Source organism: Oncorhynchus tshawytscha, linkage group LG06 (assembly GCF_018296145.1).
Source record: "Oncorhynchus tshawytscha isolate Ot180627B linkage group LG06, Otsh_v2.0, whole genome shotgun sequence".
NCBI classification, from domain to species: Eukaryota; Metazoa; Chordata; class Actinopteri; order Salmoniformes; family Salmonidae; genus Oncorhynchus; species Oncorhynchus tshawytscha.
The window spans coordinates 15,333,339-15,350,322 of NC_056434.1; the positions used below are offsets into that span (position 1 = coordinate 15,333,339).

The 16,984-nt window shown below is 44.1% G+C and overlaps 1 protein-coding gene across 1 annotated transcript in view; it reads right to left on the reverse strand.

The window, feature by feature from the left end:
- Window positions 1-1,501: 1,501 nt before the first annotated feature.
- LOC112252102 (adenomatous polyposis coli protein 2-like) overlaps window positions 1,502-16,984 on the reverse strand; it is a 46,646-nt gene continuing 31,163 nt past the window's right edge. The window contains exons 9-15 of the mRNA XM_024423051.2: window positions 15,781-16,168; window positions 15,572-15,670; window positions 15,309-15,448; window positions 10,010-10,087; window positions 9,733-9,849; window positions 9,383-9,597; window positions 1,502-9,262 (exon numbers count right to left, since the gene is read on the reverse strand). Coding sequence (XP_024278819.1) covers window positions 3,709-9,262; window positions 9,383-9,597; window positions 9,733-9,849; window positions 10,010-10,087; window positions 15,309-15,448; window positions 15,572-15,670; window positions 15,781-16,168 — 6,591 coding nt within the window. The 3' untranslated portion in view covers window positions 1,502-3,708. The remainder of the gene's footprint in view (window positions 9,263-9,382; window positions 9,598-9,732; window positions 9,850-10,009; window positions 10,088-15,308; window positions 15,449-15,571; window positions 15,671-15,780; window positions 16,169-16,984) is intronic.

Sequence of the window (16,984 nt, forward strand, 5' to 3'; positions counted from 1 at the left end):
TAACCTCAGGGGTGGGTGAGAACCTTACCTTAGCTTGAACAGATTCATCACAAGAAAACTTGGCGTTCCTCGAGTCACACCACCTCAATCTCACACAGGAGGGTCTCAGAAATGGAAATGGGACTCAACAGATTGATTGTACATTGTCAGTTGATTGTTGTTCCAAATAATTGTTGGCATTAACATTGTCTCCATAAATTGGTGTGACTTTTCACAAATGGTCAAACAAATGAGTTATGTGTATTGTCTACATTTCTAGGTTTTATATAATGAATATGAATAAAATATTAATTTGTGAATAAATATAACATGGTTTTAATGTTCAACCACACTGACTTTATGTGCATGGATCGAGTGTCAGGCAGGAGTTAATTAAGCTACATGGGTCATATGAATATCTAGCCATGTGATAACATCTAGCCATGTGATAACATCTAGCCATGTGATAACATCTAGTTATGTGATATCATCTAGCCATGTGATAACATCTAGCCATGTGATAACACCTAGTTATGTGATATCATCTAGCCATGTGATAACATCTAGCCATGTGATAACATCTAGCCATGTGATAATATCTAGCCATGTGATAACATCTAGCCATGTGATAACATCTAGCCATGTGATAACATCTAGCCATGTGATAACATCTAGCCATGTGATAATATCTAGCCATGTGATAACATCTAGCCATGTGATAACATCTAGCCATGTGATAATATCTAGCCATGTGATAACATCTAGCCATGTGATAACATCTAGCCATGTGATAATATCTAGCCATGTGATAACATCTAGCCATGTGATATCATCTAGCCATGTGATAACATCTAGCCATGTGATAACATCTAGCCATGTGATAATATCTAGCCATGTGATATCATCTAGCCATGTGATAACCTCTAGCCATGTGATAACATCTAGCCATGTGATAACATCTAGCCATGTGATAATGTCTAGCCATGTGATAATATCTAGCCATGTGATATCATCTAGCCATGTGATAACCTCTAGCCATGTGATAACATCTAGCCATGTGATAACATCTAGCCATGTGATAACATCTAGCCATGTGATAACATCTAGCCATGTGATAATATCTAGCCATGTGATATCATCTAGCCATGTGATAACATCTAGCCATGTGATAACATCTAGCCATGTGATATCATCTAGCCATGTGATAACATCTAGCCATGTGATAACATCTAGCCATGTGATAACATCTAGCCATGTGATATCATCTAGCCATGTGATATCATCTAGCCATGTGATAATATCTAGCCATGTGATAACACCTAGCCATGTGATAACATCTAGCCATGTGATAACATCTAGCCATGTGATAACATCTAGCCATGTGATAACATCTAGCCATGTGATAACAGCTCATACAACTGTCAGTATGTCCACATTTCATTGGCATGTGTGCATGCTAAGTCAATATAATTGAAAGCCCATTTTATTGTTTTGACAAATTCAAGAAAAATTCAAATGAAGGTTTTAGTCAGACAGGTTAATGAAATGTGTCCACAATTTATTTGATGAGAACATTTATTATGATGACTTTCATTCCTTGGCCTATTTCACATTGTACCATTTGCTGCCTATGGCTCTGTTCACACCTGGCTTGAGATTTCTTGTCCCCCATATCTGATCTGTTATAATCCTCCTTCCCTTCACCCAGTTGTCCAACTTCATTTATTCTAGTTGTAGCAAAGTGGGTAATATCAAAATGACAGTTATCTTCACAGGAAACTGCTACAGTAGTCCAGTTCCAAGTCATGGCCGATGCAAATCAGCTTTTATGTTCCAACTTTGGAGGTGATTTCATTAGACTCGTTCACAACCAGTTTGCAAATCATTCTGGCGCTTCCAAGCACTGAATATAACTTGAAGTAATGTAATGCCAGGTGTAAACAAAGCATATGACATTCATGGTGGACGACCTTGGACATTTTAATCGTAACATAGCATATACAACACTTCAGTTGTAAGGATCTTGACAAAACTTTCAAAGATGATGTCTTCGTCTTTGACAAAACTTTCCTACATACTGCACACTCACTATTTGTCTTTAAGGGCTGTTTATACATTATCAATGGTCATTATGTGACAATGTTTGTGTGACAAAGAGACTTGGTTCATTGCATTACTGAAAACACGAGTAAAACATGGACATGTTACTTGTTGACACAATTCAACACTGCACATTTAATGAGAATAAACAGCCCTTAAATGTCATGGAGATCAAGCCAGATTAGATTCATTTTTGTCAAGCACTTTTGTCTTGGTTACATCTCTCAGAGAACATATGACCAGAGAACATATGAACAGGTGATGTTACAACTACAGAGAATATTAATTTTAATTTCTAGTGCTTGAGTTCTTTGACCTATCACTACTGGCAGCAAGACGTTTAAGCAAATATTAACACATTTCTGTAAATAGTTATACAGAATAATTTCTGTAAGAGTACACGTCTGTAAAACCCAACAGTTGTTTCTCTCTTAGTGACCATCAGCCACCTTAACACCATCTTTTACCTGCCTGTGATTACTTTAAGTAGAACTGATTCTAGAGGCAAACACAAATATGTTATAGCATTCAATAGACAAAGGCATTTACAGCTATTAATTTGAAATACAGTCAAGTCATTTAGCCTGTTCATGTACAATGAGCATCAATGAGCATGACGTTACTTCATTGCCACTTGATCCAGATTGCAGATGGACTAGAAATGCATGTTTACTGGTTCTTTTTTGTTGAACTTTTTAAATAATGAAGAATACCACTGAGAAGTTGATTTTAGTCCAACATCCACAATATTAAGAGGTGTAATACAGGTGTATTTAACATGCTGTAAGGAGCAACACAGAGTTGTTTTTGCTCACTGGGAAGCTTATAGTTCTACCGTATGCCTGCACGCATTTAAATACTACTTTAAAGACAGAATACAGATAACACAGAGTTCCAGCAGTGCTGATTGTTTAAGGTTAACTATTAGCAATAATAATTCCTGCAGTGGTTCAAAAGTGAATGCTAACAGTGTTGTATCCTCAGTAGTGAGTAGTGTGGTGAAGGTGAAGCAGTGACATGTGAGTACATAAGAAATACTGTACATGAGATTATGTCCTTATTTTGATGTATTTCAATGGTCTTTCTCAAATTAGTTTGGAGACACAGTAGTACCTTTCCAAAACCACAAACTCTTCCAGCCGGGTTTTCACTCAATAATTTGCATATTGTTTTTCATTAATGGTACTTCCTTCATTTTGATGATGGTACTGTATGTCTTGGAATCCACATACAATTTTCTTTTTTTGTATGTTGTCATGTCTACACTACTTTTCTAACAGGCAATGATTTATATACAAATACAAAAAGTACAAAAATGTTATTTTGTAAGAGAATAGGCTATTCCCCGTAACTCCTCTCTAAAGGATAGTGTTAGTCTATCCATTGAAGTCTTGTCTTATGCATACATCCAACTTGTATGAATGGCATGTGGGATCAGATGATTTGACATGACAAGTGTTGTTTTTTGAAGACATATTTCTGAAGCAGTGAGGAAAAAAAAGGTTCAATACCCGAGGTAAAATGATTGATATTCACAACTAAGCCATCTGAGTGTTAGTATCAATCAGGAACACAGTAGGATTTTATTCATCTCAAATGTACAGAAGTACATACGGTACTACGTAGTAGCTACTGCGCTTCAGATTTATCACATGACTTCTCATTGATTGTTGTTTCTTGGCTCTGTGTGTCTTGCAGGCAGCAAGCCATGGGGCTGGGTATGTAGTTGAATGGGGTAACCCTAACCGCCATGCTGGGGGAGCTCTGACGGAAATGACCGACGCCACCTGTGTGAGTTTCCACAGAGTGTGAATTTCCAGTAGAGGCTGTGCTGTAGCTCTTTAGGGATCCATCAGAGCCTCCATCTTGGCCGGAGCCAATGCTGATCTTTCTAAGGAGGGCTAGTCTCGCTGCCTCCTCTGAGATGACTGGAGCTGTCTCAACAGTTGGAGAGGTGCTTGAGTTGGTCTTGTTGGACGAGAAATCCTCTGTTTGGACTGTGGCGTCGCTAGTCTTTCTTGAATTAAGTAAAATGGTCGGCAGTTTCCCTGGCAGTGCCGGTGGTTTAGGTTTTGGCCCTTCAGGAACAGGCAACAGAGGCAGTGCAGTAGATGGCAGAGTGCTCTTCAAGATTTGAGGGACATCCTCATCCCGAATTCTCCTCCAGGTGACTCTGTCATTGAGACGTGATCCAGTTCTCTGCTGCTTCTTATTTGTATCGTCCTCACTCTTGGCTCGCCCACTTGAGTCAGAGGACGAGGAGCGGAGCGAGGAGCGGCTGGTTACTCTGCTCAGTATGTTAATGCTGGGCGATGAGGAATGGCGCTTGATTGTGTCTCTTTCCTGCTGCTTGGTTGCAGAGATGTTCCTCTGAGGCAACCTGCAGGGACTCTCTGAGCTGGTTCTCCTGGCTGGATGCCTGGTTGAGAGGTCTCGGTCACTAGAGCAGGCTCTGGACAGAGTCACAGTCTGCCTTTGTAGCCCCTGCCTTGACTCTTGCCTTTGCCCTGGCCCCCTTTCTTGCATCCTTCTTGGTCCCTGAGCAACTGCCTTTAGCTCTTGGCATCGAGATGAGCAGAGGAAGACTGCAGGAGCACCTGGGATTGCTTTTCTGGGCGATGCATGCTGCGAGGTAGGAACAGAGCGTGAGGACGGACCGTCACGTCTCATCATAGTCTTTGATTCCTTGATGAAGGTCAATTGCCTCAGGAACCCATTGCGGTCAGATTCGCTGCAGCTTGAATGGACAGATGTCATGCGATTGGCTGGAGGTATTCTTTTTCCTGCCACCTGACTATTTTGCCTGCTGATAATTGTGGGTTGGTTGGTTACCAATGGTGATAGAGTTCTGGACTGTCTTGCTGCATTCTGCATGAAGGGTATTCGGACGGGTGACTTCTGTGTTTTGTGTGCTGGAGATTTTGGGGTCGGATTTGAAGGAACAGTGGAACGTCCATTCCTTTCAGGTGGACTACTTGCTGGTGTGGTATCTTTTTTGGAAACAGATTGACTAGTTTGTGAGGGGAAGGTTATTTTCTTCGGTGACTGTCTCGATGGAGTAGAGCTTTGAGATGATCCAGATGATGAGCTCTTTGGTATCCTCGGAGGTGGGGTTGAGCTTCTTTTCGGCAAACACCACTGTGTGGAGTCATGGGGTTGTCCCAAACGGTGGAGACTCCTTGACCTCTGTTGAGCAAGGTTTGGATTCTTTGGAGCAACTGTCTTGGGTGACATTTTGTTAGGAGGAGGTATTTGTGAGAGATTTATCTCTTTCTTAGGGGTGTATGTCACCGTTCTACCTCTGAAGACCACTGGCAGATTTGGAACTGGCTTACGTTGGTTAAAGTCCAGAGGTTTGTTAGCTTTTTTGTCCTTAAAGATCTTCTTTTCTTTAGGAGTAAAACTAGATCCAGACATAAAAGAGAGTACAGATTCGGTCTCTTCAGAGGACGGTTCTTGAGACTTTGATGCTTGTAAGCGTGTGACAACAGAATTAGCGCCTTCTTGTATTTCTCTCCATTCAACACTGTTGAGGTCTGAGTCTTTATCCGAAGCCATATCCTCACTGTCAAATTCTTGTTCTTTGTTCCATCCACTGGCCACATTCTGCATGACGTTTCTTTGTTTCTGCTTCTTCTCTGCTTTCTTTCTTGCAGAAAGCTTCTTCCTCTGCTTGGGCATTGCAGATGTTATGCATTTTTGCAGAAGATCATCCTCTGAATCCATACTGACTGAGCTTGGTGAGCTTTGTTCCTCATACTGATTGTGGATGTGCATTGGTCTTTTTTGTTGGGCCTGGTTAGATATCTTGTTGTGTTTGTTTTTCACCCATATTTGCTGGGCTTTTGATTGGTGTTCCTCAAATTCTGCATCAATCAAAGAGCTAAGAGATCCACTAAGAGAATAACATGGGGGTGTTTCGTCCATTATTAGTTTGTGCTTGATCCTATTAAAACCTTTGGGTCTTGTCTGGGAATTGTCAATGCGACCAATATTAGTCATACTTCGGGAGAGAGTGTTCTTGCTGGACTCTCTCATCTGTTTTTTCCCTGCCCTTTTAATCACTCCCTCCTCTTTGTCTGTCTGTTCATTGTATAAGCAGTAAATGGCTTCCTCTGTGGGACAGCAGATGGACTGAAAAGCCTTGTTCCCCTGGAGTGCTCTCTGATTTTGGTTCCCCTCTGTGTTTGGCTTTATGATAGGCAGATCCAGTTTCCTTGTCAGGACCTGTCCCTGCTTTTGTCTTTGTTGAATGGGTGATTGATCATGCTTTCTCTGGTTAGCCACTCTATCAGCCACCTCTTTGCTCTGCATCAGTACTCTTTGAGTGGGAATGACATGTTTGATTGACCTGTTCATTTGATTGACTGGTATGTCAGGCTGACTGGTCATTTTAGTGTTCTTGTGGAAGTGCGAGAAAACCCGAAGGTCTTCAATTCTCTTTGCCTCTTGATCCAACAATTCCTGTTTGTTCACATTTCTTACCCTCCAATCTTTTGCCCCCTTGTCCCTCACTGGGTACTGAAGTGTTTCGTCACTTAACGATGTCGTGCTGGAAAAGTTTACGGGAGTGCCCTCGGCAGAATCAGTGTATGAGGAATCATCAAGATATAAGTCCTTTTGTTGCATTACAATCCTTCTCCCTGAGCACATTTGATTGGCATTGTTAGGAACCATCATATAAACAGGTATAGGTTTTCGGGTTTGTGAGTTTAGAACATGGGTGGGTAAGGTGGAGATCAGGGAGGGCCTTACTTTCCTGAACTTGGAGGGCATTGCTGAATTGATGCATTCTTTGAGAATTTCTATATCATCATCTGAATTGCCCTCACTATATCTTTCCCCTTGGTCCATAAAGGAAGGATGCTCATTGTCATCTGGCTCTCCCTGAGCCTGTGGGAATGTTGGATTGTTGTCCTTTTGCTGGAGTATGGGGGTCAATTTCAGTTCAACATCCTTCTGAATGAAGTGCTCATGAAGAGGTAGAGCACTCAAGCTAGAGGCGCATGAAAAGTTCTCTGTCGGCTTTTCCACTGTAAAGTAGATCATGGTGTCTAAATCTGGAGGCAGGTTGAACCTTTCCTTAAAGTCTGCAATGTCCATGAACTTGCGCAAGCTGCTTTCCCACTGCCCTGCTGTCCCGGCGTTTTGGCTTTCTGTACCATTTGATTCAGCAAAGCATGGAGTTTTGCTTCGACTGGGAGGCATGGTTTGCCCTGGACTGTCAGGAAGATCACTTGGACTTATGGTCCCACTGATCATTTCGCTGCATGGATCACTTAGTATGGAGCTGGCAATTGAGTGAGATTCAAAGCTACCCAGTGAGCTGACAGAGCTACAACGACTCATCACAAGTGGGGTCTCATGGATGTAGTTCTCTGACGAACTTGAAGGTGATCTGTCCTCAAGTATGCCTGGTGAGACACCCCTCAGGAACACCTTTTCATGTTTGGTTGGGCAGGGAATTTCAATTGGATCAGTCCCAAGGCTTTGACAGGTTTTTGAATCAGTGACTAGCAGTTGGCTATCACTAAGATCCTCCAAGGTCTCATTCTCCTCCTCCCTCTTTACCAGATCCTCATCTTCCACTTCAATGATCTCAAGTGATGAGTCACTCTCTAACTCATTTTCACTTTGACTCTGCCCGTCAAGAGCTTCATCACCAGAGGAGAGGGAGGACAGGGAACTGCAACGGGAGAAACAGATTGGTGTGTTCTCCACTGAATACTTCTGCAGTGTCTCCATTGGTCCAATGGTAGGACTTCTAGCAGAGCTCATTGGAGAAAACTTGGTTAAACTCCCCCCAGTCATCACAGTTGGGACCCAGGCTTGTCTCCTCATTGCTTGAGCTGCATGTACATTGATGGCAGTCTTTGCAACACCAAACTTAGCGACACTTTGAATTAGAGGGACATGTTGATAGGAAGGGGACAGCTTTATGGAAGTCATGCTGACATCAGAAGAGAATTTAGTTGATAGGCTAGCTGGTGTTTGAGGGGGCAACGCTTGGCTCTTCTCTGTTTCTGTGCTATTAAGATCAGGCAATTTCACATTTTTGCTGTCCACAGAATCTCTCTCTGGTACGTCGATCTGATTTGCCTCATTGAGGACATGAGCTCCGACGTTAAGGTATTCTTGATGGGCCACCTTAAGATCAAGCTTGTTAGGCCGTCTCGCTGAGGGCCTAATCTGGTCCTTGCTACCACAATAGCCATCACTGGTGCTGCCACTGTTCAGACTGTCAGTGGACAAACTTGCATGGGTAGTTTTGAGACGTAAGATAGCATGGGCTCTGTTTAGACGTTCTCTGTGTGCATAGCTGCTGGTATCAGAGAGGCGGCAGGGGGAGCATGACTTGGCCCGGGCCTCATGGAGTTCATCTGATCCATAGGGCAGGTCTGCAAAACGGTCCTCTGAGCTAAGGCTAAAGCTGTCCTCCGAAGATGTATGCATGGTAATGTCCTCCACAAGCTTATCAATCTTAGCCACAGTGTTGGTGATCTTTTTTGCTAATTTTTCTGCTGCAACAGACACCTCATCTTCTGGAGGCACTGGCTTCTTTTCCTCTGTCTGTGGTGGCTCCACATCTCTAACCGGTTCACTGTCCTTCTTGCGAGGCTGGTTTTGAAGAAAGTTGGAGTTGGTCAGGAACATGGAGAGCATGGAGAAACTCCCTGTGTCCAGACTACTGGAGACATTAGGGGCCTCATCATCGTCAAAGCAGCCCGAGTCAGATGCATAATCTTTTGCCAGACTCTCGATGTGCCACAGTGGCTTGTTGATGCTTGGATGCTTGGCACAGGTTTTTTTTTCAATAGAATCAAATGTCTCCGCAAGGTGCTTTGCATCTAGCTCAGCCTCTAGTGCTTTCTGCTTCCTCATGTAGAGTGAGGGCATGCAGGAACCAGGGGATATGACCGCGGCATCCTTATACTTGAAGGGCCGGTTCGTGAGCAGGTTCCGTAAAGCTGCGGCACTTCCCATGGCTATCATTTTGTGCTTGGAGTGGATGAGGTTGCGCAGCATGCTGACCGCTCCCAGGTCCCACAGCAGTTCCTGGTCCTTGGGACTGCGGGCAGAGAGATTCCAGAGGGTCCCACAAGCGTTGCTCACAATTGTCAGGCTGTGGGAGCGCAGGTGCTGTAGCAGCGTTTGGAGGCAGTTGTGCTCCCTGAGGATTTGCCTGTGTTGAAAGAATGAGAACATACTAAGTATACAAGCATGTCAGAATGAAATGTGCAGAAATTGATGACAATAATCATTGAACAGTTGCACTGATGTAGAATTCCATTCAAGGAAATACCTGTAATCGTCCCTGGTGGCCACAAGACTGGACACATTACGCAGGATGCCACCTCCACTCTCAATGATTGCCAGTGAGTTGGTCTGACATCTGTAGGTGAGGGTGCTGACCAAGAAGCCCAGAGCCCCATCTACTGAGCAAATGGCCACCTTGTTCTCAGGACTGTGTGCTGACAGATTCCACAGAGCGCTGAGGAGGCTCTTCAAGGTGGATTCCTAAATTGGGATTTTGCATTAACATTGCATTAGAGATTTAAAAAATATATTATATTTTGCAATTATTTCCTTTGATAATTGCTTTGGTTACAATTGCCAACATGAATTAATCACATAATCTAGGTGTGATTTTACCTTTGTAGCTTGAAGAGCACAGGTTATCAATCCTGTTACACTCCCCACGTCCCTAAGGACCCTCTTGCTGTTGATGTCTGCACGCCATGACAGATTTCTAAGAATACTCGACACTACCTGTGAGGGAACAATAGACATAACCTCTTCAGCCATGTGGTATTGTAAAAATATATTTGAAGCACTGAAACTAAAAAGAGTAATGCCTAGTGATCCTGAAAGGGTGACAGAATTAATACACTCTGGAAATAGCTTTAGTATAGTAGTAACAACATCGAACCTGATGTAGTTCCTCACTATCAGATGCAAGTTGGGTGACAATGGCCTGCAGGCAGCTTTTCTTTGTGCAGAGAGTGGCCTGTGTAAAATAAAGGTCAGACATATAGTTGAAGTCAGAAGTTTACATACACTTAAGTTGGAGTCATTAAAACTAGTTTTTCAACCACTCCACAAATTTCTTGTTAACAAACTATAGTTTTGGCAAGTCGGTTAGGACATCTACTTTGTGCATGACACAAGTAATTTTTCCAACGATTGTTTACAGACAGATTATTTCACTAATAATTCACTGTATCACAATTCCAGTGGCTCAGAAGTTGACATACACTAAGTTGACTGTGCCTTTAAACAGCTTGCAAAATTCCAGAAAATTATGTCATGCTTTAGAAACATCTAGTAGTCTAATTGACATCATTTGAGTCAATTGGAAGTGTGCCTGTGGATGTATTTCAAGGCCTACCTTCAAACTCAGTGCCTCTTTGCTTGACATAATGGGAAAATCAAAAGAAATCAGTCAAGACCTCAGAAAAAAATTGTAGACCTCCACAAGTCTGGTTAATCCTTGGGAGCAATTTCCAAATGCCTGAAGGTACCACGTTCATCTGTACAAACAATAGCACGCAAGTACAAACACCATAGGGCCACGCAGCCGTCATACAGCTCAGGAAGGAGATGTGTTCTGTCTCCTAGAGATGAACGGACTTTGGTTCGAAAATTGCAAATCAATCCCAGAACAACAGCAAAGGACCTTGTGAAGATGCTGAAGGAAACAGGTACAAAATTATCTATATGCACAGTAAAATAAGCCCTATATCGACATAACCTGAAAGGCCGCTCACTAAGGGAGAAGCCACTGCTTCTTCACCAAAACCGCCATAAAAAATCCAGACTACGGTTTGCAACTGCACATGGGGACAAAGATCGTACTTTTCGGAGAAATGGCCTCTGGTCTGATGAAACAAAAATAGAACTGTTGGCCATAATGACCATCGTTATGTTTGGGGGGAAAAGGGGGAGGCTTGCAAGCTGAAGAACACCATCCCAACCGTGAAGCACGGGGGTGGCAGCATCATGTTGTGCGGGTTCTTTGCTGCAGGAGGGACTGGTGCACTTCACAAAATAGATGGCATCATGAGGTAGGACAATTATGTGGATATATTGAAGGAACATCTCAAGACATCAGTCAGGTGAAAGCTTTGTTGCAAATGGGTCTTCCAAATGGACAATGACCACAAGCATACTTCCAAAGTTGTTGCGAAATGGCTTAAGGACAACACAGTCAAGGTATTGGAGTGGCCATCACAAAGCCCTGACCTCAATCCTAGAGAAAATTTGTGGGCAGAACTGAAAAAGTATGTGCGAGCAAGGAGGCCTACAAACCTGACTCAGTTACACCAGCTCTGTCAAGAGGAACTGCCCAAAGTTCACCCAACGTATTGTGGGAAGCTTGTGAAAGACTACCCAAAACATTTGACCCAAGTTAAACCATTTAAAGGCAATGCTACCAAATACTAATTGAGTGTATGTAAACTTCTGACCCACTGGGAATGAGATGAAAGAAATAAAAGCTGAAATCAATAATTCTCTCTACTATTATTCTGACATTTCACATTCTTAAAATAAAGTGGTGATCCTAACTGACCTAAGACAGGGAATTTTTACTAGGATTAAATGTCAGGAATTGTGAAAAACTGAGTTTAAATGTATTTGGCTAAGGTGTATGTCTTTATTTTCCGGCGCCGACAGAGATGGCCGCCTCGCTTCGCGTTCCTAGGAAACTATGCAGTTTTTTGTTTTTTTTACATGTTATTTCTTACACTAGTACCCCAGGTCATCTTAGGTTTCATTACATATAGTCGAGAAGAACTACTGAATATAAGATCAGCATCAACTCACCATCAGTACGAACCAGAATATGTTTTTCGCGACGCGGATCCTGTGTTCTGCCTTACAAACAGGACAACGGAGTGGATTCCATGCAGCGACCCAAAAAAACGACTCCGAAAAAGAGGGAAACGAAGCGGTCTTCTGGTCAGACTCCGGAGACGGGCACACCGTGCACCACTCCCTAGCATTCTTCTTGCCAATGTCCAGTCTCTTGACAACAAGGTTGATGAAATCCGAGCAAGGGTAGCATTCCAGAGGGACATCAGAGACTGTAACGTTCTCTGCTTCACGGAAACATGGCTCACTGGAGAGACGCTATCCGAAGCGGTGCAGCCAGCGGGTTTCTCCACGCATCGCGCCGACAGAAACAAACATCTTTCTGGTAAGAAGAGGGGCGGGGCGTATGCCTTATGGCCAACGTGACATGGTGTGATGAAAGAAACATACAGGAACTCAAATCCTTCTGTTCACCTGATTTAGAATTCCTCACAATCAAATGTAGACCGCATTATCTACCAAGGGAATTCTCTTCGATTATAATCACAGCCGTATATATCCCCCCAAGCAGACACATCGATGGCTCTGAACTAACTTTATTTAACTCTCTGCAAACTGGAAACGATTTATCCGGAGGCTGCATTCATTGTAGCTGGGGATTTTAACAAGGCTAATCTGAAAACAAGACTCCCTAAATTTTATCAGCATATCGATTGCGCAACCAGGGGTGGAAAGACCCTGGATCATTGTTACTCTAACTTCCGCGACGCATATAAGGCTCTGCCCCGCCCCCTTTCGGAAAAGCTGACCACGACTCCATTTTGTTGATCCCTGCCTACAGACAGAAACTAAAACAAGAGGCTCCCACGCTGAGGTCTGTCCAACGCTGGTCCGACCAAGCTGACTCCACACTCCAAGACTGCTTCCATCACGTGGACTGGGAGATCTTTCGTATTGCGTCAGACAACAACATTGACGAATACGCTGATTCGGTGTGCGAGTTCATTAGAACGTGCGTTGAAGAAGTCGTTCCCATAGCAACGATTAAAACATTCCCTAACCAGAAACCGTGGATTGATGGCAGCATTCGTGTGAAACTGAAAGCGCGAACCACTGCTTTTAATCAGGGCAAGGTGTCTGGTAACATGACTGAATACAAACAGTGCAGCTATTCCCTCCGCAAGGCTATCAAACAAGCTAAGCGCCAGTACAGAGTAGAAAAAAAGTAGAATCTCAATTCAAAGTAGAATCTCAATTCAACGGCTCAGACACAAGAGGCATGTGGCAGGGTCTACAGTCAATCACGGACTACAGGAAGAAATCCAGCCCAGTCACGGACCAGGATGTCTTGCTCCCAGGCAGACTAAATAACTTTTTTGCCCGCTTTGAGGACAATACAGTGCCACTGACACGGCCTGCAACGAAAACATGCGGTCTCTCCTTCACTGCAGCTGAGGTGAGTAAGACATTTAAACGTATTAACCCTCGCAAGGCTGCAGGCCCAGACGGCATCCCCAGCCGCGCCCTCAGAGCATGCGCAGACCAGCTGGCCGGTGTGTTTACGGACATATTCAATCAATCCCTATACCAGTCTGCTGTTCCCACATGCTTCAAGAGGGCCACCGTTGTTCCTGTTCCCAAGAAAGCTAAGGTAACTGAGCTAAACGACTACCGCCCCGTAGCACTCACATCCGTCATCATGAAGTGCTTTGAGAGACTAGTCAAGGACCATATCACCTCCACCCTACCTGACACCCTAGACCCACTCCAATTTGCTTACCGCCCAAATAGGTCCACAGACGATGCAATCTCAACCACACTGCACACTGCCCTAACCCATCTGGACAAGAGGAATACCTATGTGAGAATGCTGTTCATCGACTACAGCTCGGCATTCAACACCATAGTACCCTCCAAGCTCGTCATCAAGCTCGAGACCCTGGGTCTCGACCCCGCCCTGTGCAACTGGGTACTGGACTTCCTGACGGGCCGCCCCCAGGTGGTGAGGGTAGGCAACAACATCTCCTCCCCGCTGATCCTCAACACTGGGGCCCCACAAGGGTGCATTCTGAGCCCTCTCCTGTACTCCCTGTTCACCCACGACTGTGTGGCCACGCACGCCTCCAACTCAATCATCAAGTTTGCGGACGACACAACAGTGGTAGGCTTGATTACCAACAACGACGAGACGGCCTACAGGGAGGAGGTGAGGGCCCTCGGAGTGTGGTGTCAGGAAAATAACCTCACACTCAACGTCAACAAAACTAAGGAGATGATTGTGGACTTCAGGAAACAGCAGAGGGAACACCCCCATCCACATCGATGGAACAGTAGTGGAGAGGGTAGCAAGTTTTAAGTTCCTCGGCATACACATCACAGACAAACTGAATTGGTCCACTCACACAGACAGCATCGTGAGGAAGGCGCAGCAGCGCCTCTTCAACCTCAGGAGGCTGAAGAAATTCGGCTTGTCACCAAAAGCACTCACAAACTTCTACAGATGCACAATCGAGAGCATCCTGGCGGGCTGTATCACCGCCTGGTATGGCAACTGCACCGCCCTCAACCGTAAGGCTCTCCAGAGGGTAGTGAGGTCTGCACAACGCATCACCGGGGGCAAACTACCTGCCCTCCAGGACACCTACACCACCCGATGCTACAGGAAGGCCATAAAGATCATCAAGGACATCAACCACCCGAGCCACTGCCTGTTCACCCCGCTGTCATCCAGAAGGCGAGGTCAGTACAGGTGCATCAAAGACCGAGAGACTGAAAAACAGCTTCTATCTCAAGGCCATCAGACTGTTAAACAGCCACCACTAACATTGAGTGGCTGCTGCCAACACACTGTCAATGACACTGACTCAACTCCAGCCACTTTAATAATGGGAATTGATGGGAAATGATGTAAATATATCACTAGCCACTTTAAACAATGCTACCTTATATAATGTTACTTACCCTACATTATTCATCTCATATGCATACGTATATACTGTACTCTATATCATCGACTGCATCTTTATGTAATACATGTATCACTAGCCACTTTAACCATGCCACTTGGTTTACATACTCATCTCATATGTATATACTGTACTCGATATCATCTACTGTATCTTGCCTATGCTGCTCTGTACCATCACTCATTCATATATCCTTATGTACATATTCTTTATCCCCTTACACTGTGTATAAAACAGTAGTTTTTTGGAATTGTTAGTTAGATTACTTGTTCGTTATTACTGCATTGTCGGAACTAGAAGCACAAGCATTTCGCTACACTCGCATTAACATCTGCTAACCATGTGTATGTGACAAATAAAATTTGATTTGATTTGATTTATTGAAAAATGCCTTTACAAATCAGATAAATATGTATCCCTTTCAGTGGTTCGATGCTTTTCGGATGATACCTTGTTGACGACATCTCCGAAAGTAAGGTTTGTCAGTGCCATTCCCGCGTAGCGTCGAAGTGCCATATTGATGGGATCGTTCTGCATGCCGTACAGCTCCTGGTCCAAGTGCATCACCTCTGCAACCACCTGCAACCCTCCTAAACAGATACACCCGCCAAGCACATCACAAACTGAATAATAGATTCATTCACATATCATATTTTTCTTTATGGTTATGCTTTATCGTCTGTATATTTCCCGTTGACGTGTTGTTCACTAACCTAGTTCATTCATGGCTCTTCGGTACTCCTCCTCGAAGGAAAGCTTCATGACAGCACACATGGCCTGGCAGATCTGGGGCTCCACTGGCTCAGGGATGTCTGAACGGAACACGGACAAGTATATCTTGAATTACTCTCACATCACTATATAATCCACAGTCTGCTATAGAGATCACATTAATCTCCTAAAATAATCCTCCTCTACTAACCTGTGGTTGTAGTACCTCCAGGAGAGGGAGTACGCACATGGCTCTCAATCCAGTCCCAGCCGCTGTCACAGTGCGAGCGGATCTGCTCCAGCACGTGCAGCACCCTCATCTCCCGCCGGGCCTGGCCCTCGTCGGGCTGGGAGTACACTATGTTATGCAGGGCAGTGCTGGCTCTGGACTGGGCCTCCCGGCTGCATGCTACACTCCTGGCCGACTCTCCGGCGCCCCCTGGGCCGTCGTGCAGGATCTGCACCAGCAGGGGAACGCAGCCGGACTTGCGCATGGCGATGCAGCTGTCTTGGGAGCTGGACAAGGCCAGCAGAGTGCGAGACATCTCCTCCTTGTCCCGGTTGGCCAGCATGGAGAGCAGCCAGAACACCATCTCCACCTAATCCAGGTGAAATACATGGCAGTGGAGAGTACATATTTTATTCATTCATTTATTTACCTTTATTTTGGCAGATAAGTCGACTGAGAGATGCCTCAATATTTTATAGCAATGATTATAAGCATAACTTGCATATTATGTCTAATACCTTTGTTAAAACCAAGCATAGAGTTTATTTGTTATAATTCATTGATATTATATTTAAAAGGTGATAGAATTGCTCCTGATTTGTTATGTCGTTAATGCATTTCTTTTGAAGCAATGTTTCTTTATTAATGTACTTGTGAATAGGTTGGTTTACTGTTAAGTTTAAGTTTCCCATGTATCTGGTTAAGTTGTGACTAATGAAGTAGCTTGTTATGATGTGGCCAATGGGACAGTTGACCTGGTTAACAGGAGGCCTGGGTTGAAAAAAAGAGAGAGGGGGACGTTGAAAAAAGAGAGAGGAGAGACGTTGTCAGTGTTGGTGAAGAAAAATGACTAAAGAAGACTATAAGGAGGGAACAAAGACATACCTACAGAGTTTTGAAGGGAAATACTGATTTTATTTTTTACAAGAGAGTATTATTATATTGTTAAGAAAGACCTATTAGAGACTGGAGCTGCCTTCGCATTGTGGATACATTCAACATCCTCAAGGCTAGCCTAGCATCTTGCAAGGTCTGGAGAGAATTACTTGTGAACGATCGGCGAATTATGGTTTCCACGGGATATCGGTTGCTGCTACGGAGTACTGGCTGCATTGAAAACTGTGTTTGCTGTGGATCTTGTGAGGACACCTCACCTGCACCAAACTGCTATACGGTGCTGAGGAAA